The 26569-nt window shown below is 41.8% G+C and overlaps 1 protein-coding gene across 12 annotated transcripts in view; it reads left to right on the top strand.

The window, feature by feature from the left end:
• Positions 1–20379, top strand: part of MTDH (metadherin) — an 82601-nt gene extending 62222 nt beyond the window's left edge. For 8 of the 12 annotated variants that reach the window (XM_034966390.3, XM_003821685.7, XM_034966394.3 and 5 more), the window contains 5 exons: positions 881–1005; positions 7891–7998; positions 13112–13252; positions 16943–17099; positions 18664–20379. In XM_034966390.3, the coding sequence (XP_034822281.1) occupies positions 881–1005; positions 7891–7998; positions 13112–13252; positions 16943–17099; positions 18664–18734 (602 nt within the window). In that variant the 3' untranslated portion in view covers positions 18735–20379. The remainder of the gene's footprint in view (positions 1–880; positions 1006–7890; positions 7999–13111; positions 13253–16942; positions 17100–18663) is intronic. The other 4 variants (XM_034966392.3, XM_055116764.2, XM_055116765.2 and 1 more) reach the window with 1 other exon arrangement.
• The last annotated feature ends 6190 nt before the right edge of the window (positions 20380–26569 follow it).

A 26569-nucleotide genomic window follows, 5' to 3' on the forward strand; every position in this document is an offset into this window, starting at 1 on the left:
TTGTAAATGAAACCTGACTATAAGTAGATTTACGGGAACATATATAGGAGTATATGATGTGCAGGGAGAGAAGGGAAGAATTAACTTTGAGAGCTACTTATTTAATCTGGTTAAAGGCAAAGACTGGTTTCTCCTTTTAGAATAAGTCATTGATAGCTTCCTCAAGGAGTTAAAAATTCAGTGCCTCCTATAGTGAAATAAAGGGATCTAGAAGTGTAGAATAAAATTTATTTTTGATAATAAATGATGATTGAAGCCCTGAAAATTATTCAAATGCTTTTGAAATGATTGGATAAAAAGCACATTGAATGATCTGAAAAATATAAGAAAGTACAGGTTAAGTATTTAAAAAGGGGGAGAAAAATAAGAGGTTGAATATTGTCATGACTTGGTGAATTTGAAGAAACTAATTTTGAAAAGCTCATAAGGATAGGAGAGGTGTAGTATAAAATGACAGGTAGGGATTGTAACTTTGGTACTACTTTTAAGAATTAATTCCAAACCCTAGACAATAAATCAATTACAAAAATGTTGTAATAATCAGGGGAGAAAACAACCAGGTCCTAGACCAAGTTAAAAATGGATAGAGAAAAGAAATTCAGGAGACTGATAACAAAGGAAGCACAGAGAGTGGAATCAAATGGCTAATAAATTTTCTGGAATTTCTTAGAAATTCCATTTAACCATATGATATGCTTAGCAGAAATTGAATAAAGATTGTTACCTTCATGTTATTTTTTTTTCTGGCTCTTAAAATGTGCTTGGGAGACAGAACAATAACTTAAAATTACAGCTTAGTTGAACATAAGGAATTTTTAGTTTTTGCCTTTTAATTTATGGCAAAAATGATAGACGCCTAATTCACACTGTTAAATTTTAGATGGTCTGTCTTCTGCTGATCCCAACTCTGATTGGAATGCACCAGCAGAAGAGTGGGGCAATTGGGTAGACGAAGAAAGAGCTTCACTTCTAAAGTCCCAGGAACCAATTCCTGATGATCAAAAGGTGAGTATAAGAGATTCCTGGGTGTTTATTTGTTAATGAAAGAGACAGGCTGGGCACAGTGGCTCACGCCTATAATTCCAGCACTTTGGGAGGTACTGTGGGAGGATTGCTTGAGCCCAGGAGTTCAAGGCCAGCCTGGGCAACATAGCGAGACCCCATCTCTATTTATAAAAATAAAATAAAGCAACTGAAGGAGAATTCTGGGTCACAGAGGCTGACACCAATTGAGAGCCTCAGGGAGGCAATAATCAATAGCATCAGAAACAGCAAACCCAAGTTTTGATAGGACTGGAGGAGAAATAGTGGATAATAGCAACACGTGGTATCAGGAATGGTTTTGCTAGGGTTGGGGGGTTGTATTTTAATGATAGGGAGATTTTGGTATAGGGTCAGCAGTCTTATTTTCTTTCTTTTTTTTTTTTTTTTTTTTCGGAGACAGATTCTTGTTGTGCCGCCCAGGCTGGAGTGCAGTGGCATAATCTCAGCTCACTGCAACCTCTACCTCCTGTGTTCAAGCAGTTTTCCTACCTCAGACTCCTGAGTAGCTGGGATTACTAGCCCGACACTATGCCCGGCTAATTTTTGTATATTTAGTAGAGACGGGATTTCACCATGTTGGCAAAGCTGGTCTCCAACTCCTGACCTCAGGTGATCCGCTCACCTCAGCCTCCCAAAGTGCTGGGATTACAGGCGTAAGCCACCATGCCTGGCCTTTTTTTTTTATTTTTTATTTTTTTGAGATGGTGTCCTCAAACTCCTGGCCTCAAGTGACCCTCCTGCCTCAGCCTCTCAAAGTGCTGGGATTACATGTGTAAGCCACTGTGTCTGGCCTGCACAGTCTTTATTAAAAAGCCATACATTCTGATACAGCTAGTCAATTATATAGCAAGTAGCCATAGATTATATGGAAATGAATTTTATTTGTAGGAACTAATGCTGGGCTGTATTTGTAATTTGCCAACCCCTGTTTTAGCATGTCTGTCAATACAAAGGGAAAGGATCCGGAATAAACTAAAAAGTTAAACATAGGCTGGGCACAGTGGCATACACCTGGTAGTCCCAGCTATTCAGGAGGCTGAGGCAGGAGGATTGTTTGAACATAGCAAGACCCCATCTCTTAAAAAAGAAAAAAAAAAGAAAAAGTTAAATGAGAGGGAAGATTTGACTGATAAAGTAAGGTGCCAGAAGAGGATCAAGAAGCCTTTAACAAGTGGATGGATTGGTCTTTTTTTTTTTCTTTTTCTTTTTGAGATGGAGTTTTGCTCTGTCACTCAGGCTGGAGTTCAGTGATGCAATCTCAGCTCACTGCAATCTCCGCCTCCTGAGTTCAAGCAATTCTCGTGCCTCAGCCTCCCAGTAGCTGGGATTACAGGCACCCGCCACCATGCCCGGCTAATTTTTGTACTTTTACCATGTTGGTTTCACCATGTTGGTCAGGCTGGTTTCGAACTCCTGACCTCAAGTGATCCACCTGCCTCGGCCTCCCAAAGTGCTGGGATTACAGGCATGAGCCACCATGCCAGGCCTTTTTTTTTTTTTTTTTTTGAGATGGAGTTTCGCCCTGTCTCCCAGGCTGGAGTGCAGTGGCACGATCTCAGCTCTCTGCAACCTCCCCCTCCCAGGTTCAAGTGATTCTCCCTCCTCAGCCTCCTGAGTAGCTGGGATTACAGGCATGCATCACCATGCCCAGCTAATTTTTGTATTTTTAGTAGAGACGGGTTTTTGCCATGTTAGCCAGGCTGGTCTCAAACTCCTGACCTCAAGTGATCCACCCGCCTCGACCTCCCAAAGTGCTGGGATTACAGGCATGAGCCACCATGCCAGGCATTTTTTTTTTTTTTTTGAGATGGAGTTTCCCCGTCTCCCAGGCTGGAGTGCAGTGGCATGATCTCGGCTCTCTGCAACCTCCACCTCCCAGGTTCAAGTGATTCTCCCTCCTCAGCCTCCTGAGTAGCTGGGATTACAGGCATGCATCACCATGCCCAGCTAATTTTTGTGTTTTTAGTACAGACGAGTTTTTGCCACGTTAGCCAGGCTGGTCTCAAACTCCTGACCTCAAGTGATCTGCCCACCTCAGCCCCCCCAGAGTGCTGGGATTACAGGCGTGAGCCACTGCCCCCAGCCAGGATTGGTCTTTAAAACAGGATATAGGCCGGGCACAGTGGCTCCCACTTTGCGAGGCCAAGGTGGGTAGATCACAAGGTCAGGAGTTCAAGACCAGCCGGACCAAGATGGTGAAACCCCGTCTCTGCTGAAAATACAAACATTAGCTGGGCATGGTGGCGGGCACCTGTAATCCCATCTACTCATGAGGCTGACTGAGGCAAAGAATTGCTTGAACCCAGGAGGCAGAGGTTACAGTGAGCCAAGGTTGTGCCACTGCACTCCAGCCTGGACAACATAGCGAGACTCCATCTCAAAAAAAAAAAAAAAACCACCAGATATAATACTAATGGTAGAAGGAGGGGTAAATAAATGTAGAGGAGGACAGTTAACAGGCAATGTGAAAGTCAACAGCGGGGAAAGGGGTTTTAGATTGGACCTACAAAAAGGCTTCTTAGTACAATATCTTAATATATAATACCTTAATACATAGTGATCATTCAGATGTTTGTTGGATATTTAACACAATAGAACCCATGAATGGAGTAAAGACTTTATCATACATCATAGGAATTCTTTTTCTGAATATATTCAGAGATTACCTTTTACATTTCTAAGCAAAAGTGAGCTGTCATCAAAATGTTCATCAGTTGGGGAATGGAAAGATGTGATATGTTTATACAATGGCATATTAGAAGTTAAAAATGAACTAAAGCTACAATGTTAGCATTATGAATGGAAACTCAACATGCTGAATGATGAGCAAGTTATAAAAAGATAGAATATGTCATTTATGTAACTTTTTATATGGATACAAATAAATTTATAGAAAAATTGATTGGATAGACACAGAAGTTGTTCACAATTTTGGTTACCATTAGGAAGGTACTGTGAAAATGGGATTGGGAAGCGGTATAAAGGAATTTGAAATTTATCAGTAATGTCCTTTTTATTTAAAGATGTAAAATACGTTTATCAAAATCTCAACTCTTTCATAGGAGTTAAAAGTTGTAGAGTTGATTTCAGTATCTTCCCATTAACAAAAATAGTATTTTGCCATGGGAAACTACATTTCTTGTATGATTGGATTATAATGAAGTGATAAGCTGACTGAAGAAAGTCCTTGTGACCTGAGTATCATTCATGGCACGTATCTGTTCATCATATGGCATTTTAATCATTACAAGACCTTGAAACAGCTTGTGGTGAAAACTTCTAGGGATGTTTCTCCACAACTTGTAGCCAGCCAGCCTAGACTGAAAATCTCTTAGCTAAGTTTGTGCCAGATTTTGTTTTGTTTTTCCATCTGCTTGTAATTTCTGTAAACTGGTAGTTCGTGAGACCACCAAAATCATTATAATGCCTATAGTGCTGAGCAGAGAAATAGCGGTTACTAGGATCATCTCTTCCTGTAAAGATAGTCTAGGAATCTAGGTTGTCATTTGTGAGAATAAACAAAAAGCATTTTTCCATAGAAAGTTAAACTACAGTGCTTACTTCAGCAGCACATACACTAAAATTGAGGCCAGGCGTGGTGGCTCACATTTGTAATCCCAGTACTTTGGGAGGCCGAGGTGGGCGGATCACCCGAGGTCGGGAGTTTGAGACCAGCCTGGCCAACGTGGTGAAACCCCGTCTCTACTAAAAATACGAAAAAAAAAAATTAGCTGGATGTGGCAGTGTGCGCCTGTAATCCCAGCTACTTGGGAGGCTGAGGCACAAGACTCGCTTGAACTGGGAGGCAGAGGTTGCAGTGAGGCACTTCACTCCAGCCTGGGCAACAGCGTGAGACTATCTCAAAAAAAAAAAAAAAAAAATTAGATAAGGCCGGGCGCCGTGGCTCACGCCTGTAATCCCAGCACTTTGGGAGGCCGAGGCGAGTGGATCACCTGAGGTCAGGAGTTTGAGACCAGCCTGACCAACAAGGTGAAACCCCATCTCTACTAAAAACAGAAAAATTAGCCGGGCATGGTGGTGCACACCTATAATTCTAGCTACTTGGGAGACTGAGGCAGGGGAATTGCTTGAACCTGGGAGGTGGAGGTTGCAGTGAGCCAAGATGGCACCATTGCACTCCAGCCTTGGCAACAGAGCAAGACTCCATCTCAAAAAAATAAATAGATAGATAGATAAGATACAGAGAAGATTGGCATGGCCTCTGCATCATTATGAATACTAACATAACAGTGCTAACTTGATAGGTATATTTTTGTCCTGCAGAATGCTATTTTCAATGACATGACCTCTCAAATTCAGTTTTTTAAATTAAACCTTTTATTTTGAGATAATTGTAGATTCAAATGCAGTTATAAGAAATAATATAGGCCAGGCACGGTGGCTCACGCCTGTAATCCCAGCACTTTGGGAGACCAAGGTAGGAGGATCACTTGAGCCCATGGTGTTTGAGACTAGTCTGTACAACATAGCAAGACCCTATCTCTAATAAAAAAAAAAAAAAAAAGAAAGAAAGAAAAATCAGCCTGTAGTCCCAGCTCCTCAGGTGGCTAAGGCAAGAGGATCAGGAGGTCAAGGCTGTGCAGTGAGCCTTGATTGCACCACTGTACTCCAGCCTGGGCAACAGAGCGAGACCCTGTCTTGAAAAAAACAAAACAAACAAAACAAGGCAGGAATGAAACAGAGTGATCCCCTGTACCCCTTTTACCCAGTTTTCCCCAGTGGTAACATGTTAAAAAACCATAATACTGTACAGTAGCACAGTAGCCATCCCCACCGCTCCCCACCTCCACTTATACACGGGATACATTCCAAGACTCCCAGTGGGTGACTGAAACCACAGATAGTGTCAAACCCTAGGTATACTATGCTTTTTCCTATACATAACCTCTGATAAAGTTTAATTTGTAAATTAGTAAAGGATTAACAACAGTAATCATAAAACAGTTATAAAATTTACTGTAATAAAAGTTATGTGAATGTGGTCTCTCTCACTTTCTGTGTCTTTCAAAGTACTTTAATATCAGACTGAGGTTGACCACAGGTGACTGAAACTGCAGAAAGCAAAACTGCAAATAAGGGGGAACTACCTTTTCACAACTGGCGTGTTTGCATTGATGCAATCAAGATACAGAACATTTATCGTTTCAAGAATGTTTTATTAATGGAATTATAATATATATAACCTTTTGCTATGGTTCTTGTTTGTTCGTTTGATTGAGATGGAGTCTTGCTCTGTTACCCAGGCTGGAGTGCAGTGGCATGATCTCGGCTCACTGCAACCTCCACCTCCCAGGTTCAAGCAATTCTCCCATGTCAGCCTCCTGAGTAGCTGGGATTACAGGCGCATGCCACCAGGCCCAGCTAATTTTTTTTATTTTTAGTAGAGACGGGGTTTCACCATAGTGGTCAGGCTGCTCTTGAACTCCTGACCTTAGGGGATCCACCTGCCTTGGCCTCCAAAGTGCTGGGATTACAGGCTTCAGCCACTGCTCCTGGCCTTGGTATGTTTTGTTTGTTTTTTTTTTTTCACTCCACATAATTCTCTGGAGATTCATCCAGGTTGTTGTATGTGTCAGTAGTTGTACCTTTTTACTGCTGAGTGATATTCCATGGTCTGGATGTACCTCAGTTTCTTTAACCATTTACCTATTGAAGGACATTTGTGTCCTTTCCAGTTTGGGACTATTATGAATAAAGCTGCTAAATGTGTAGGTTTTCAGAAGTCTCTGTCTAAACATAAGCTTTCATTTCTCTAGGATAAATGCCCATATGTACAATCGCTGGGTGTTATGATAGTTGCATATTTTAGTATTCTAAGAAACTGGTTTTTCTGTATCCTCACCTAAATTTGCAGTTGTCACTGTTTTTTATTTTAGCAGTTCTGATAGGTGTATAGTGATAACCCATTGTGGTTTTAATATGCATTTCCCTAATAGCAAATGGAGTTGAGCTTTTTCCCATGGTTTCTTTGGCATCTGTGTATGTTCTTGGGTGAAATGTCTGTTCATGTCTTTTGCATATTTTCTAAGGGGAATTTTTTTTAAACTTGAGTGTTCCTTATATTATATTGTACAGATACTAGTTCCATGGATGGAACCATATGGCTTGCAAATATATTCCCCCATTGTGTAGCTTGTTATTTCATTCTCTTAACAGGGTCAAATAAATTTTAACGCAAATTGCACTACATTTGAACTTCAAAATAAAGTAGAATTACCTATTCAGTGAGTTTTTATTTATTTATTTTTATTTATTTATTTATTTTTGAGACGGAGTCTCACTCTTTTGCCCAGGCTGGAGTGCAGTGGAGTGATTTCGGCTCACTGCAAGTTCCGCCTTCCGGGTTCACGCCATTCTCCTGCTTTAGCCTCCCGAGTAGCTGGGACTACAGGCGCCTGCCATCACGCCCGGCTAATTTTTTTGTATTTTTAGTAGAGATGGGGTTTCACCATGTTAGCCAGGATGGTCTCGATCTCCTGACCTCGTGATCCGCCCGCCTCGGCCTCCCAAAGTGCTGGGATTACAGGCATGAACCACCGTGCCCAGCTTCAGTGAGTTTTTAAAACACTAAAGTTTACACAGCTCTCTACTTAGGTTGTAGTGAGTGATGGATGACGTAGACACACTGAGAGAATGAGGTTCCATGTATTTTGTTATTTTTTAAATATGTAGTTCTTGATCCATTTTATTACTTATTACTAGTTTTTATTTAGATTTTGGGAAATGAAGACTGTACCTAATGAATGAAATTATTTCATAATAATTTTCTAAATAATGGACACATAACCATTTGGTTCTCTTTAATATTTTTGCTTTTAACCTAAGGTCTCAGATGATGATAAAGAAAAGGGAGAGGGAGCTCTTCCAACTGGGAAATCCAAAAAGAAAAAAAAGAAAAAGAAGAAGCAAGGTGAAGATAACTCTACTGCACAGGTAAAATGTCAGAACAACAAGCATTCATTAAGCGCCTCTGGCTTAAAATGTGAAAAGATTATGTACAGATGCTAAAAATATATAGAGATAAAAGACAGTATGAGACATCATTTATTTGAAAAATCATAGACTGTTTTACATATTCAATACATTATATTGTAATAAAAATGTTATTGCTCAAAAAATTCGTGTTAAAGGTGTTGCTAAACTCAAAAATAAGTAAAATTCCAAATTATTCATGCATTTTTTTATTATATAATGGTGAAATGGGAAAAGAGATACAGTATTTTACACATACAAAAATTCCTTTTGAGTAACTGGAAGGTAACATTTAGCACACATAGAAAAACCATGTGTGTAACAAGTGGAGTCTTTCACTTGACTTTGAGTTTGCTGGTTATTTCACTTAGAAGTATCCTTTCCTGCTTTTTTGGCATCTACCCAACAGACATTTTCTCTTTCCATCACTCATACATTGCCTTTTCTTTCTTTTTCTTTGCTCTCCTATCTGGGGGAAAAAAAGTAAATTATAATAAAAATGAAGTCAGAGTTGAAATTTTAAGCTGGGCACAATGGCTCATGCCTGTAATCCCAGCACATTGGAAGGCTAAGGCAGGAGGATCACTTCAGTCCAGGAGCTTGAGACCAGCCTCGGCAACATGGCAAAACCCTGTCTCTACAAAAATTAGCTAGGCACGGTGGCATACGCTTGTAGCCCCAGCTACTCGGGAAGCTGAGGTGAGAGGATCACTTGAGCCCAGGAGGCAGAACTTGCAGTGAGCCAAAAATCACACTACTGTACTCCAGCCTGGGTCACAGAGCAAGACCCTGTCTCAAAAAAAAAAAAAAAAAAAAGATATTTTAATTTCAGATGTATCAGATTATTAGAAACATGCATAGGTTTTTTTAAAGCACTAATACTGTTTATCTTTTTTTTTTTTATTTGAGACAGAGTCTTGTTCTGTTGCCCAGGCTGGAGTGCAGTAGTGCAGTCTCAGCTCATTGCAGCCTCTGCCTCCCGGGTTCAAGCGATTCTCCTGCCTCAGCTTCCCAAGTAGCTAGGATTACAGGCATGTGCCACCACGCCTGGCTAATTTTTGTATTTTAGTAGAGACAGGCTTTCGCCATGTTAGCCAGGGTGGTCTCAAGTGATCGGCCCAACTCAGCCTCCCAAAGTGCTGGGATTACAGGCATGAACCGCCGTGCCCAGCCTTATTTATTTATTTTTGAGACAGAGTCTCACTCTGTCACCCCGGCTGGAGTGCAGTGGCACAGTCTCACCTCACTGTAACCTCCCTCTCCCAGGTTCAAGTGATTCTCCTGCCTGAGCCTTCCAAGTAGCTGGAATTACAGGCATGAGCCACCACACCCAGCTAATTTTTGCATTTTTAGTAGAGAGGGGATTTCACCATGTTGGCCAGGCTGGTCTCAAGTGATCTGGCCTCGAGTGATCTTCCTGCCTCAGCCTCCCAAAGTGCTGGGATTACAGGTGTGAGCCACCACGCCCAGCCACTTACTGTTTTTGAAAGAAGTTTCTACATGGCTTTTTAAGGAAATATGTATTCAGTTATTTTTTATTGTGGGAAGCACAAACCCTCATAAATGATACAAGCTTATTATCAATACTTGCTTGCTTTTTCAGTAGTCAAAATGAATGGGCATTAAGGTTGTAGCATAGCTAAGATCAGTGGATATGAACAAACTAACACTATAATAGGTATGCTTTTCTTGTTAGCTGGAGCTGGTAGATGAGAAATGTTACATCTATCCTTTGTTAGTAATACTACCTGAAAACCATTTTAGCCAAGTTTTTCTTGAATTTCTTTGACTTTGAGTATTTACTAATAATGATTTAGTGGATTGTGGATTAGTTGAGCTCCTTTTAAAATAAATTTTGTAGGATAGATGTATTCTGAAATGTTTAACGTATTGGCAAAGGTCATTAACATGTGACTGTTTCTTTGGTATTCTGATTATCCTTTTTAAAATGTTCACTGTGTTTTTAAAAATATAATGAATAAGTATTCTAGGTTTAGAGTCAGATCTATATTCTGAATCTTGTTCTGTCATTTTTTTTTTTACCTTGCACAAGTTACATAATTGCATAGGTTGTTTTGAGAATTTGATATCCATGAAGTTCTATGCTGAGTACATAGCACATATATCCTATTAATAAAAGGTTATGGTTGGGCGCGGTGGCTCACGCCTATAATCCCAGCACTTTGGGAGGCCACGGCGGTTGTATCACCTGAGGTTGGGAGTTCGAGACCAACCTGACCAACATGGAGAAACCCCGTCTCTGCTAAAAATACAGCATTAACTGGGCATGGTTGCATGCACCTGTAATCCCAGCTACTCAGGAGGCTGAGGCAGGAGAATCACTTGAACCCGGGAGGCGGAGATTGCAGTGAGCCAAGATCGTGCCATTCCACTCCAGCCTGGGCAACAAGAGTGAAACTCCATCTTAAAAAAAAAAGAAAGAAAAAAAAAGTTAGGCCGGGTGCGGTGGCTCATGCCTGTAATCCCAGCACTTGTGAGGCCGAGGCGGGTGGATCACAAGGTCAGGAGTTTGAGACCATCCTGGCCAACATGGTGAAACCCCGTCTCTACTGAAAATACAAAAATTAGCCGCACGTGGTAGCTGGCGCCTGTAGTCCCAGCTACTTGTGAAGTTGAGGCAGGAGAATCGCAGGTTGCAGTGAGCCAAGATTGTGCCACTACACTCCAGCCTGGGCAAGAGAGTGAGACTCTGTCTCAAAAAAAAATTATATTGTTTTTTCTCTTTTTGTTTTGTTTTGTTTGTTTGTTTTTTGAGACATTCCACTCTGTGGTGAGGCTGGAATGCAGTGGCTCCATCACAGCTCACTGCAGCCTCGACCTCCTGGGCTGAAGGGATGGATCCTCCTGCTTCAGCCTCCCAAGTAACTAGTACTACAGTTTTTTTATTTTTTTGTAGAGACAGAGTTTCCCTATGTTACCCAGGCTATCCCAAACTCCTGGGCTCAAACAGTCCTCCTGCCTTGGCTCCCAAAGTGCTGGGATTACAGATGCAAGCTACCGCACCAAACCCAAAGTCCTTTTTGGTGTTCGTGTGTGGCTGATGGGGTCTTTCACTGTTGAGTTCAACTTAGGATGGAAATAAATTGATGTCTTCTGACTTTGTAAGATTGCAAAACTTTGAAAAACTTTGTAAGATTACAGACTTCACCCACATACTTCCAAAGCTACCTGCTCAGCCTAAATATATAGAAAATTTTGACTATCTAAACCCACTACTATACTGAATAACTATCATAAAATAGAACATCAGTGTCAGAAGAACATTAAGATCATCTTAGCCATTTGTTAAAAAGAACGGCCATTTTATATGGATGCATTTGCCAAAGAAAAATACAGTAATCCTTCTATTTAATATATTCTAGTTCTTGTTTACTTTACATATAATTTACTAAGCATATAATGTGCTCTAGAATTATTTTGCCGAAACTTCATAAAAGTTTGAAAGTCTAAGAATGGAAATCTTGCTGCCCTGATGTCCTGTGGTGTTTGGCATGTGCCCTCCTGTCTCCTGACTAATCATAGTGGCATGAGGCCCACGCCACCCAAACCTTTCACTTTCCAAAGAGCTAGCCATCCTCCACCCTGTGCCATGGTGTCCTAGCCTGTCTGCGTTTGTTAGTGGTGATATTCTTTATGTATAATAAATTTTTATGCCCCCCCCCCCAAAAATGGAAATCTTAAAGCTTATGTGAGTTTTTAGAAATTATTAGGGCAAATTTTACTTTACAGTTGAGGAAACAGGTTTAGGGAAACTAAATGACTTGTCCCTGAGATTGTTTGTTTGTTTGTTTGTTTTTGAGACAAGGTCTCACTCTGTCACCCAGGCTGGAGTGCAGTGGCGCGATCTTGGCTCACTGCAACCTTCACCTCCCAGGTTCAAGCAAGTATCATGTATCAGCCTCCCAAGTAGCTGGGATTACAGGCGTGTACCACCATTACCAGATAATTTTTGTATTTTTAGTAGAAACAGGGTTTCACCATGTTGGCCAGACTGGTCTTGAACTCCTGACCTCAAGTGATCCACCCACCTTAGCCTCCCAAAGTGCTGGGATTACAGGCATGAGCCACCGCACCCGGCCTAATTTTTGTATTTTTAGTAGAGATAGGGTTTCACCATGTTGCCCAGGCTGGAGTGCAGTGGCGAGATCTGCAAACTCCGCCTTCCAGGTTCAAGTAATTGTCATGCCTCAGCCTCCCAAATAGCTGGGATTACAGGCGTGCGCCACCACACCCAGCTAATTTTTGTATTTTTATTACAGACAGGGTTTCACCATGTTGGCCAGGCTGGTCTCGAACTCCTGACCTCAGGTGATCTGCCTGCCTCAGCCTCCCAAAGTGCTGGGATTACAGGCGTGAGCCACTGCACCCAGCTATCCCTGAGATTTTGTAGCTAGACTGTGGCATGGCCAAAATTGGAATTTTCTGTCTATACCCTTTCTACTATGTAAGCTTGATTTATCTAGAAAATTAACTTATGTATAAACATTTTATTCCTTGAAGTTGTTAAGTGAAGTGTTTTTTGTGGGTTTTTTTTTTTTTTTTTTTGAGACAGAGTTTTCCTCTGTTGCCCAGGCTGGAGTGCAATGGTGCGATCTTGGCTCACTGCAACCTTCACCTCCCAGGCTCAAGCAATTCTCATACCTCCTCCCGAGTAGCTGGGATTAAAGGCATGCACCACCATGCCTGGCTAATTTTTGTAGTTTTGTAGTTTTGGGTTTTTTTTTTTTTTTGAGACAGAGTCACCCAGCCTGGAGTACAGTGGTGTGATCACAGTCCACTGCAGCCTCCATCTCTCAGGCTCAAGTAGTCCTCCCTGCTCAGCCTCCTGAGTAACTGGGACTACATGTATACACCACCACATGTAACTAATTTTTGTATTTTTGTAGAGACAGGGTTTCACCATGTTGCCCAGGCTGGTCTCAAATTCCTGAGCTCAAGCAATTACCCACCTCCGCCTCCCAGAGTGCTGGGATTACAGCCATACACCACCATAGATTTTAATTAATGAAGAATGAATGCTTTATATAATCTAATAGGTTATTTTTCTCTATAGGACACAGAAGAATTAGAAAAAGAGATTAGAGAAGAGCTTCCAATGAATACCTCTAAAACCCGTCCAAAACAGGAGAAAGCTTTTTCCTTGAAGACCATAAGCACTAGTGATCCAGCCGAAGTACTCGTCAAAAATAGCCAGGTAATTTTTAAGAATAATAAAGTTGCCGGGCGCGGTGGCTTACGCCTGTAATCCCAGCACTTTGAGAGGCCAAGGCGGGCAGGTCATGAGGTCAGGAGTTCAAGAGCAGCCTGGCCAACATAGTGAAACCCCGTCTCTACTAAAAATACAAAAATTAGCCGGGCACGGTGACAGGAGCCTGTAACCCCAGCTACTTCGGAGGCTGAGGCAGGAGAATCGCTTGAACCTGAGAGGCGGAGGGTGCAGTGAGCCGAGATCACTCCACTGCACTCCGGCCTAGGCAACAGAGCAAGACACTGTCTCAAAAAAAAAAAAGAATAATAAAGTTTTGTTGACTCAAGTATTTTATCATAAATAATGTTTTAAGCACTGTGCTAAGCATTTAAAATATAATGACTAATTTAGTCTTCAAAACAATCCCAAGAGAAAGGTGAGACGCATTTTATAAATGAAGCTAGAGAAGTTGAATAACTTGCCCAGAGTCATATAACTATCAGTAGTGAAATCAAGAACCACACTGTACTGTATTTTCTCCTGCTAAATATCTAGGCATACAAGGGATAGACAGCTTAGACATAGAGAAAATATGAGTGGTTTCATTTTCCCCCAATATATGTACATAATATGACTATGGTTCAGCCTCCCAAAATGGAACATTTGTTTAAAACTTGGTTATAGGCTCTTGAATGATGTGCCTTCTATGGAAAGTATCTGTATGGCAGAAGGGACCATTTTACAAAAGGCCTAGGTTGGTGACACAAAATCTGATTTCTAATTGGGTAAATTAATTACATCATATAAATTCAGGGCTGGGTGTGGTGGCTCACGCCTGTAATCCCAGCACTTTGGGAGGCCGAGGTGGGTGGATCACAAGGTCAGGAGTTTGAGACCAGCCTGGCCAATATGGTGAAACCCTGTCTCTACTAAAAATACAAAAATTGGCCAGGTGTGGTGGCAGGTACCTGTAATCCCAGCTACCCAAGAGGCTGAGGCAGGAGAATCACTTGAACCCAGGAGGCGGAGGTTGCAGTGAGCCAAGATCACGCCACTGCACTCCAGCCTGGGCAACAAAGTGAGACTCCATCTCATAAATAAGCAACCAGGTGCAGTGGCTCAGGCCTGTAATCCCAACACTTCGGGAGGCCAAGGCAGGAGGATCGCTTGAGTCCAGGAGTTTGAGACCAGCCTGGGCAACATGGCTAGACTCAGTATTTACAAAAAGCACAAAAATTAGCTGGGTGTAGTGGTGTGTGCTTGTAGTCCCAGCTACTCGGGAGACTGAGTGGGAAGACCACTTGAGCCCAGGAGGTCGAGGCTGCAGTCAGCTGTAATTGCGCCACTGCACTCCAGCCTGGGTGACAAAGTGAGACTTTGTAAAGAAGAATATATATATATATATATATATTTATTTATTTATTTATGTGTGTGTGTATAATAAATAGCAAAGGGTCTATTTGACTTTTTTTTTTTTTTTTTTTTGAGACAGAGTCTTGCTCTATTGCCCAGGCTGGAGTGCAGTGACGCAATCCGCAATCTCGGCTCGCTGCAACCTCTACCTCCTGGGTTCAGGCGATTTTCCTACCTCAGCCTCCCAAGTAGCTGGGATTACAGGTGCACGCCACCACCCCTGGCTAATTTTTGTATTTTTAGTAGAGATGGGGTTTCACCTTGTTGGCCAGGCTAGTCTCAAACTCCTGACCTCAAGTGATCCACCTGCCTCAGCCTCCCAAAGTACTGGGATTACAGGCATGAGCCACCACGCCTGGCCTCTGTTTGATATTTTTATATTAAATCATTTTCAGAAGCCATCTTATGAAGAAGATTTGATCCGTTCTGTGACTTAATGTAGATAAGTGAGAGAACAAAGGGGAAAAGGAGATTAAAAATAAGTAACAATAAAACTTCTGGATATGAAATAAATACAGGGAACACTAAGAAAGGTAAAGAAACTAGGCAACATAAATACAACCTCAGGGCCAGCCACGGTGGCTCACGCCTGTAATCCCAGCACTTTGGGAGGTTGAGATGGGTAGATCACTTGAGCTCAGGAGTTCAAGACCAGCTGGGCAGAATGATGAAACCCCCGTCTCTACCAAAAATACAAAAAAGTAACTGGATGTGGTGGTGTGCACCTGTGGTCCCAGGTACTTGGGGGACTGAGGTGGGAGGATCATGTGAGCCCAGGAGGTGGAGGTTGCAGTGAATGAAGATCACACCACTACACTCCAGCCTGGGTGACAGAGTGAGACCCTGTCACACACACACACAAAAATACAACTTCAGATACCTGGAATAGGAAGAAGGAATCCTAGTAATTACTTGGGCTCACACCATTTCCTCTTGTATCCTTATCCCATTTTGCTTTCTCGAATCTATGGGCCCTGGAAGAATAGGGGCAAGAGAAGCATTACTTACCCTTCTTTCTATGTTCAGGATAATGATCACAGATAGAGCTAATAGGTGAAATGATCTACTCATCTCTCATAACCCGAAGGCACTCCAAATTACTGACGTTCTTATCATTACCAGGTCCTGATCATTTATTAATGGATATGCTTCAGTGAGGCAAATCAGTTAGTTTACCTCCTTTCTGCTTCCAGGCTGTAGAGAAGTAAGGCTCAAGAATCTAGGCTCTGCCTTAAGCATTCTAATTTCACTACCAGACTGGATAAAACACTGAAAATTTGTACCTGAGTGTTACCAGTTGCTTGAGTCAGTAGGACTGGTAACCACAGTGTGCTTGTAGGAAACAGAAGCTGTTGCTGCTGCTATTTGAGAAATTCTTACCTGTTGGGAAGGAGATTAGGAGTTGTCATCTACTGGTAGTTCAGAAGTTAGCTATTTTCCTTCTGTTTTTCACAAAAATTGTTGAAGCGTTCTGAGTTGGTGGAAATGGACAACAACCAATGAATCACTAACAAGTATAAAATCAGCCATTCTCAGTGGTTCACGCCTATAATCCCAGCTACTCAGGAGGTTGAAGTGGGAGGATTGCTTGAGCCCAGGAGGTCAAGGCTGCAGTGAGCTGTTTTGTGCCTCTGCACTCTAGGCTAGGCCATAGAGCGATACTCTGTCTCAAAAAAGAAAAGCATAAAATCATCTTATTTATATGAAACTTAAGAATATAAAAGGCCGGGCGTGGTTGCTCATGCCTGTAATCCCAGCACTTTGGGAGGCTGAGGCAGGCAGATCACGAAGTCAAGAGATCGAGACCATCCTGGCTAACACAGTGAAACCTTGTCTCTACTAAAAACACAAAAAAAATTAGCCGGGCGTGGTGGCACATGCCTGTAGTCCAGCTACTCAGGAGGCTGAGGCAGGAGAATCATTTGAACCCGGGAGGCGGAGGTTGCAGTGAGCCAAGATTGTGCCACTGCACTCCATCCTGGGCAACAGAGCGAGACTCCACCTCAAAAAAAAAGCTAATGAAAAATTATTCATTTCTATTTGAAATTCAGTAGACATTTTATCATTTCATACCTTCATTTTTATCTCAACATATATTCATAAATGTTGTAGGTGATGATTGATTTGGCTGTATCACTAGAGGGCAGGTATGAGTTACATTGTTTATCTGGAAACCATATTAGTGTTGAATTGCTGCTAAACCACCTCTTGGTATTACTGTGATATTTAAACTTTATTTGAAAATTTCACCAAAAAACCTGAGATGATTTTTTCCTAAAATAGCCTATCAAGACTCTTCCACCTGCTACTTCTACCGAGCCATCTGTAATCTTATCAAAAAGTGATTCTGACAAGAGCTCTTCCCAAGTGCCGCCAATACTACAAGAGACAGATAAATCCAAGTCAAATACCAAGCAAAATAGTGTGCCTCCTTCACAGAGTAAGTAATCCTCATTTTTTGTTCCTTTGTACTGTTTACATTTTTCATGTGTTAAGGTTCTGATCTTAAAAGTCTAGTGGAGGCCAGGCGCAGTGGCTCACGCCTGTAATCCCAGCACTTTGGGAGGCCGAGGTGGGCAGATCACGAGGTCAGGACATCAAGACCATCCTGGCTAACATGGTGAAACCCCGTCTCTACTAAAAATACAAAAAATTAGCCAGGTGTGGTGGCGGGTGCCTGTAGTCCCAGCTACTCGGGAGGCTGAGGCAGGAGAATGGCGTGAACCCGGGAGGCAGAGCTTGCAGTGAGCCAAAATCGCGCCACTGCACTCCAGCCTGGGCAACAGAGTGAGACTCTGTCTCAGAAAAAAAAAGTCTAATGGATTAATAAGAGTAACCCTTTCTTCCTTTGAAAATGCTAAATTCCGCCGGGTGCGGTGGCTCACGCCTGTAATCCCAGCACTTTGAGAGGCTGAGGCGGGCGGATCACTAGGTCAGGAGATCGAGACCATCCTGGCTAACATGGTGAAACCCCGTCTCTACTAAAAATACAACAAATTAGCTGGGCGTGGTGGCGGGCACCTGTAGTCCCAGCTACTCGGGAGGCTGAGGCAGGAGAATGGCGTGAACCCGGGAGGCGGAGCTTGCAGTGAGCCGAGATCATGCCACTGCACTCCAGCCTGGGCGACAGAGCAAGACTCTGTCTCAAAAAAAAAGAGAAAATGCTAAATTTTTTGGACGTTTGTCTACTTAAGTTGTGAAGGCCAAGTTGTTAAAATAACTGAAGGAGGCTGGGTGCCGTGCCTCACACCTGTAATCCCAGCACTTTGGGAGGCTGAGGCGGGTGGATCACTTGAGGTCAGAAGTTCAAGACCAGCGTGGCCAACATGGCGAAACCCCGTCTCTACTAAAAATACAAAAATTAGCTGGGTGTGCTGGCCGAACATCTGTAATCGCAGCTACTCGGGAGGCTGAGGCAGGAGAATCGCTTGAACGCGGGAGGCGGAGGTTGTAGTGAGCCAAGATTGCGCCATTGCACTCCAGCCTGGGTGACAGAGCAAGACTCAATAAATAAATGATCAATCTATCTTATCTATTTCTGAAGGAGAGAATACATTGCTGAGAACAGAGAGGGGGAACTTTCATGCCTGCCTGCTTGTCTATGTGGTCCCTCTCCCTTTTTCTCTGCACATGTTCTTGAGGCTACAAATTATTCTATGCTTTTTTTACTCCTTTACTCTCTTCAGCTACCTTTAGTATCCATTTTACCCATTTTTCTCTTTTATTAGTTAGGTTGAGCCATATTAAATAACAGTTTTTTTGGGTCAAAACTGGTTGAATATCAGCAGTTCCATATAGTTCAACCTAATAATACCATTGAAAGGAAAGGAGGGAAGAAGACATAGAATAACTTAAAATATATAACGAGGGCTTGAAAACTTAAACATAAAATTTGAGTATTTAAAAACATTGTTTCATAGTTACTACTTTTATATTATTGAGACGTAACGGTATTTACCATCCTCCTAATTTTTTTCTTCGTTTTCCCCCCTTTTCTTTTTTAGCCAAGTCTGAAACTAGCTGGGAATCTCCCAAACAAATAAAAAAGAAGAAAAAAGCCAGACGAGAAACGTGAAATTTTTTTTCCTGAATTGGACATGTGTTTGCAAACACTGTCTTGAAGATTATGCTGTTTATGCAATAATTTGTGAACATGTACAGAGTTTTATATAAATTTAAACCAATTTTTAAAACAAAACTGCGGACACAACCACCATAAAAATGGAATCAAAAGAAAGTTAATTTATGAAATTAAGAGGTCAGCAGAATATACTCAGTGATGGAAGACACTTGGGAAAGTCTTTTTAATAGAACAAGAACGATCTTAATTTAAGAATATTATCCTGGTTTAACAACAGTGCCCTGTTTACAACAGATTGTGCCCTATCTCATCTGCAGCCGAGGAATAAAGGATTCTGATTAGAAAGAGGGTTGCCTACAGATTAGTAAGCAATTCCTTGGATCTTATGCACAGAACTTGTACCATTTGAATCTGTTTTATGCTTAAATCAAAGTGCTTTGATCAAATGCATAACCTGCCATATCTTTACATATTTGTTGGTAGCAATTTGTATTAAAGAAATCACAAGTGCAAATAAAAAGTCATTTATCATTTGTTTAACTAAACTGTCATGGTTTAGTTTACAATTTTTAAAAAGTTCTTAAAATACTGAAAATGCAGTTGACACTTGTGTATGGCTTATGAAGTTATTTTTGATAGTCTTACATTACTTGAATTGTTCAAAGTACAGTATATTTTAAATTAAGAAAAGTGAACTATATGTATTTGTTTTATACATTTAAGGCTTAGACTCATAAATAATGCTATTGTTTATGATTTGAAAACTTTCAGGCAAAATCCAATTTACATTTTTCCCTTCCCTAGCAATTACTTTTTTCCAGCTTCAACTCTTCTTAGTTACTAATACTTTTTTGATTTAAAAATGAAATCATTCACAAACTTTTGGTATATGATGGAGAATGAAAAACTAGAGTCAGACAGCTTTAATTGACATTGTCAAGACCTCCAGTTATCAGGAATACATTTTTTTACTGCCTTAACCTGTAGTGCGTAGAATATGCATCAATTTCTTGAAGGGGATTCATGTTTTTATAAGAATTTTCATGTAATTATTGCAATTGTGGTCAAATAAGGAACGTTTCCTGCTTGAAATTATATTGATTTAAATGATGTGTGAGATGTTTCACCATTTTCAGGCACTGTGTAATTCTATTGTAATAAACTGGCAGGTATCTTTGTAACTATAAATAGTGCATGCTCAGCCATGTACACTGTAAATAGCCTTTACCAAACGTGTTTGACAAGGACCATAATTAACATCACTTAGTGAATTGTGATAAAGAAAAAAAAGCCATGATTTATTCGATGTGATTGGCTTGTTTTTATGTGGCGCCAAGAACGAACCTGTTTAACAGCTGTAACCAATGGTACTGATCTATCCATCCAATGTTGTCATTATATTTGACTGTGGTTCAACAGTATTGCGTTGTCAGACTAGGAAAGCTAAACAAACAAAATGGTTTTAGTTTTGCTGAAGACTGGCCTTATTAATGGACAGCTTTCCTAACAAGAGATTATTAACTTTTATCAGGTGTTAACATCTGTTTCAGGAACATGGCAGTATGTTTACATGTCAGAAGTTTTGTTTAATTCTATGGTATTTCTAAATTGACTTGTTTAAATAAATTCAGCAAATGGATAGCATTGTTTTTTATTTGCTTCAATATGGGGGTAGATAATAGCTAAAGAGCCAAGGATGAATTTCTTCAAATAACTTTATTCTGTTAGCTTTACATAGGTGTTGGAGGATTCCTAAGGTGTCAGCATTTTGTAAAGGTACCACAAAGGAGAATTTGATAGGGAATCTAATTTTAGAATGTGCCAAATGGTCTGTGCTCAACAATATAATTGAACTCTCTCAACTCTACCTCACCATTTCTTTATCTCAAAATTCTGTTGGCTATGTCAAACGTTGGATTTTATTTCTGCAGCCTAGTATCTCCCCATCCTACCACCTATGCCAGATGTTAAAGACAGCAGATGTTTTGAGGAGAATGACATTGTGGAGATGCAGAGATGCATTGCTAAGTTGAGGTGGATCCAGTATAGAGATACCTCTATTTCTTCTTTATGGCTCAAGAGCTAGGACTTGGATTTTGTTTTAAGAGATGGCAGCTGGCCGGGTGCAGTGGCTCACGTCTGTAATCCCAGCACTTTGGGAGGCTGAGGCAGGTGGATCACGAGGTCAGGAGTTCAAGACCAGCCTGGCCAAGAGGGTGAAACCCCATCTTTACTAAAAATACAAAAAAAAAAAAAATTAGCTGGGTGTGGTGGTGGGCTCCTGTAATCCCAGCTACTCAGGAGGCTAAGGCGGAGAATCATTTGAACCCAGGAGACGGAGTTTGCAAAGCCAAGATCGTGCCACTGCACTCCAGCCTGGGCAACAGAAGGAGACTCCGTCTCAAAAAAAAAAAAAAAAAGGCAGCTATATAAATGATAAAATTAATTACATTCTCTTTCACATGCATGAGGTGCAAACTCTGTCACAAAGTATTTTAATTACCTTTTACCTTGTTTCATAGATCTTTATGTGACATAAAAACAGTTTCTGGCACGGTGGCTCACGCCTGTAATCCTAGCACTTTGGGAGGCTGAGGCAGGTGAATCACCTGAGGTCAGGAGTTTGAGACCAGCCTGGCCAATATGGTGAAACCCCATCTCTACAAAATTTGCAAAAAGTAGATGGGTGTGGTAGTGGGCGCCTGTAATCCCAGCTACTCAGGAGGTTGAGGAAGAGAATCGCTTGAACCCGGGGGGTGGAGGTTGCAGTGAGCCGAGATCGCACCACTGCACTCCAGCATGAAAGAGCGAGACTCAATCTCAAAAAAAAAAAGTTTCTGGCACCTGAACAGGAACTGGTTTCCATCATCAACTCAGAAAGCACTAAAATCTAGGTGGTGATTCAGGGAGGAGCAGGGGAAGACAGCCTCCTATGGTGGCATGAATAAGATGCTTCCAGAACTAGTAGGGAAATAACTAACCTCTTCAGGCTTTATCAGGCCTGGAGGGGAACCTTGCTCATGTTAGCAAGAAAGATATCCTAGAGAAGCCACTCAAAAGGCTCCCTAATCCAGCCTGTCTCCACATACATACTGAAAATTCTTCCCTACTCTGAGGCAGGGTGTAGTGGTTTAGGGGTTTCTCCAGACTGGAATCCTACCTATCTGTACCGACAATTGAGCAAACAACAGTTGAGAGAGTCCAAAAAAAAAAGTATTAAAATGTGATTGATGTAATTTACCATGTTTACTTTATGCATGCATTTTATTGGGGAGGGGAGGTCAGAATAATTCACCCAAATCTAATGGTCTTATTTCATAGGCTAATCTGGTTTATATTTGCATTAAAGATACTGGAGGGCAATATTTACAGAGTTTAGTTTTTCTTAATTAAAAACAGTCCTCTATTAATATAGTGTGAAATATCTTTCAAAATTTAGAGTTTAGGTTTAAGATGTCTACTAGATATCTTTAAGATTTTCCTGTAAACTCACTGCACAAACTGGAATTACTTTCCAAAAGACTTAGGGAATGCAAATATGTTATCTGTAAGATGCATTGAGTATTGTAAATAAAACAAACCATTTTTGATTTGTTTAAATTGCTCGTTACAGTTCTCTTGTGGGGAGGGACTTTGTCAGTCATTTTGCATCTTAAGCTAGACTAAACTTTTTGTTGTTGTTGTTTTCCTAAAACCATAGGTGCAAGCTTTGCCGCTGGGAAGTCATATTGAATTAAGCACTTTTGAAAATGTCACTGTTTGTGACACACAATGTTCTCTACAGAAAACTTCTTCTATCTTATGTCATTTTAGCAGTAGATGTAACTGCCTGCCACCAGGTGCAATATGTCATTTGCATCAGCCTTTTCAGTTAAGGAAATTAAACTAAAACTTGGCATGCATTAGTTCGTATGTATGAGTTTGGCTGTGTCCCCAAACAGCAATTGCTTGTACAAGATAGAAGTTTGTTTCTCAGCTGGGCATGGTGGCTCATGCCTGTAATCCAAGCTCTTTGGGAGGCCAACGCGGGAGGATTGTTTGAGCCCAGGAGTTTGAAACCATCCTGAGCAATAGAGTGAGACCCCCATCTCGACAAAAAAAAAAAAATTTAGAAACAAAAAAAAGATTGTTTCTCTTTCATATTAAAGTTTGGGAAGGCAATCCAGAGCTCATATGACATTATGCAGGGTCAGGTATCCGGGTTCTTTCTATATTGTTCCTCCCCATTCTCAACCTGTGGCTTTTTTTTTTTTTTTCTTTTAATGAGATAGGGTCTCACTCTGTTGCCCAGGCTGGAGTGCAGTGGCACACTTCTAGCTCACTTCAGCCTGGAACTCCCGGGCTTGAGCTATATTCTCCCACTTTAGCCTCAGCCTCCAGAGTACCTGGGACTACAGGTACACACCACCATGCCTGGCTAAATTTTTTTTTTTTTTTGGTAGAGATGAGGTCATTGCTATGTTGCCCAGGCTGGCCTTGAACTCCAGGGCTTAAGTGATCCTCCTGCCTTGGCCTCCCAAAGTGCTAGTGTTACAGGTGTGAGCCACCGTACCTGGCCAACATGTGGCTTTCAGTTCTTACTTGAAGACAGCTGCTCTAGCTAGAAACTTCCTATCGGCATTTGAGCCAGCTGGTAGAGGGCATTACCTCCCCCACCCCCAAGAACACTTCCTAGAAGTTACACACAATACATAAACTTCAATTTCAAACAGTTGCTTGGTCCCACTAGCCATGAAGCTGGATGGGACGTAATATTCTATCTGGGTTGTCATGGGCCAAATTAACATTTTGAGATTCTGTTAGGAAGACGAGAATTGGATAATGGGCACCTCTAACAGTGTCTGTCAGAGTTGACATAATTGTGTATATCCTGCACCAAAGCATTTTTGAGATCAAGTGTTCTTCCAGCTGAGCAGAAATTTGGAAGGCTATTCAGTGCTACTTAAGTGTAGCAGCTAATAATGTTCCAACTTCTATATGATAGTTTGCTTTTTGTTTTTTGTTTTTTTCTAGAGACAGAGTCTCGTTGCCCAGGCTGGTCTCCAATTCCTGGGTTCAAGCAATCCTCCTGACTCAGCCTCCTAAATGCTGGGATTACAGGCATGACCCACTGTGCCCAGTCTATATATAATAGATTTTAGAAGAAATTTCTGCCACTCAGTGACTGCTTTAAATTCTAGAGACAGAGGCTGAGAGAAACTTAGTAGCCTGCCTGCGCATACTGCAAGTACAGACTATATAACAAGTTGAAAGAGAATCACCCTGGTATATAATATTTTAAAACATGAAAAAGGCATTACTATTGTTCTGGTCTAAGTACTCTAACAGGACAATGATTTCTAACCCTAGCATCATGACATGTATATAGTGTGTTGTAAGACATTTGCCAGCTAATAGTTACAGTACTGAAGCTTGTGAATACGTTAATTGAGAAAACTTTAAGCAGGTTCAAAGTTATCCCATGATAGTGGCATTCTTATTTGTATATATGTGCTTTCCTTTTTTATTTGTATCAAGGCATTTAAAATGAATATATGTAACATGTACCTAAGTTTTAAAAGCATAATAAAATGAACACATCTGAAACCACCATTCTGCTCAAGAAATATAACATTACTCAAGAAATACAGTGTTACAAGGGGATACTGGGAACCAGCTTGACTTGTAACAGGATTAGAGGGGGAAAGGGTTGGGTGAAAATGACTGTTCTCAAGTGCCTCACCTGGCACAGGCCCTTTTTGGTACCAACAGAGGCTTGCAGTCCCAGGAAACATCTAGCCTGATCTCAGAAAGGTTTAATGGCAACTTCATTGCCACTCCTCCCTCAAGACATTTCATGATACCTTGGGAAATTGTTTTAATAAGTACACAGGGGCACAATGACTATGAATGTGAATGGTGCCCCAATTTGTATAGTGCACAACTCTAAATGGCAGCCTTTCCCTGAGGAAGGGGGATAGATCACAAGATAGATGTCACTTCTAGACAGCTTTGCCCCACTCAGAAAAGCAGCAAGTGCCCTATAGGCACTTAGAGTGAGGGGTTCCTCTGAGGTTTGTTGTGGGGCTGCAGACTCTTGACAGACACCAAAGGAGGTCTTATGGCAAACAGCTATTAGTAACGGGATAGTGAGATTACCAGAATTTTTTTTTTTTTTTTTTTTTTGAGACGAAGTGTCGCTCTGTTGCTCAGGTGCTCAGGCTGGAGTGCAGTGATGTGATCTCGGTTCACTGCAACCTCTGTCTCCCAGGTTCAAGTGATTCTCCTGCCTCAGCCTCCCGAGTAGCTGGGATTACAGGTGCACGCCACCACGCTTGGCTAATTTTTTGTATTTTTAGTAGAGACGGGGTTTCGCCATGTTGGCCAGGCTGGTCTCAAACTCCTGACCTCAAGTAATCCGGGTGCCTCTGCCTCCCAAAGCGTTGAGATTACAGGCATGAGCCACTGGGTCTGGCCCATTTTTTTAACAGACAGGAGCTTCCTCTGTCTACCAGGCTGGAGTGCAGTGGCACAATCACGGCTCACTGCAGCCTCAAACTCCTGGGCTCAAGCAATCCTCCTGCCTCAGCCTCCTGAGTAGCTGGGACTACAAGCACCCACCACCACACCTGGATAATTATATCTTTTATAGAGACAGGGTCTTGCTTTGTTGCCCAGGCCGGTCCCAAACTTCTGGGCTCAAGCAATCCGCCCACCTCAGCCTCAAACTGCTGAGATTAACAGGCATAAGCCACTGAGCCCAGCCTGAATTTTTTAAAAATACCTCAAAGATCATGAAAATAAATAATTTAGGCCAGGAGAGGTGGCTCACACCTGCAATCCTAGCACTTTGGGAGATCAAGGCAGGAGGATCACCTGAGGTCAGGAGTTCAAGACCAGCCTGGCCAACACGGTGTAACTCCATCTCTACTAAAATACAAAAATTAGCTGGGCATGGGGGTGGGTGCCTGTAATCCCAGCTACTCGGGAGGCTGAGACGGGAGAATCGTTTGAACCTGGGAGACAGTGGTTGCAGTGAGCCAAGATGGTGCCACTGCACTCCAGCCTGGATGGCTGAGTGAGACTTTGTCTCAAAAATAAATAAACAATCTGAGAAAGATCAAGTAAGGAAAAAATAGTGGGCAGTGGTGGGAAGGAGCAGAGGGCTAGACTTAGGAATAAAATATTAGAATAAAATATAAAACAGCTTGCCTCAGTAAGTATTCTTTGTTGTAAAACCCAGAATCTGCTCTGGCAAGTTCAAGCTGAAAAGGAATCTAGAAAGACCAGAGATCCAGGCCCTTTCACCATCAAGAATAACACCTCAGACCAGGTGCGGTGACTCACTCCTGTAATCCCAGCACTTTAGGAGGCCGAGGCAGGTGGATCACCTGAGGTCAGGATTTCGAGACCAGCCTGGCCGACATGGCGAAACCCCGTCTCTACTAAAAATACGAAAATTAGCCAGGTGTCTGGCATATGCCTGTAATCCCAGCTACTCAGGATCTGAAGCAGGAGAATCACTTGAACCCAGGAGGTGGAGGTCGCAGTGAGCCGAGATCATGCCATTGCACTCCAGCCTGGGAGACAGAGCGAGACTCCATCTCAAAAAAAAAAAAAAAAGAAAAGAGAGAGAGAGCAAGAATAACACCTAGCCATTTTAGAGGCTGCTCTAGCAAAGACAATCCACCCATCAGCTCCTGAGGATGCTTGGGACTGAATGCCAGCAGCTCCATCCCTGCTGCTGCTGCTGATGATGAATAGTTGGATGCCACTCCACCATGCTTGCCAAACTAGATTCTGCTCAGGCGTACACCCTGTCCTTGCTCTTTTCTTAGTGTTTCTTAGAG

The sequence above is a fragment of the Pan paniscus genome, chromosome 7 (assembly GCF_029289425.2).
Source record: "Pan paniscus chromosome 7, NHGRI_mPanPan1-v2.0_pri, whole genome shotgun sequence".
In the NCBI taxonomy this organism is placed as follows: domain Eukaryota; kingdom Metazoa; phylum Chordata; class Mammalia; order Primates; family Hominidae; genus Pan; species Pan paniscus.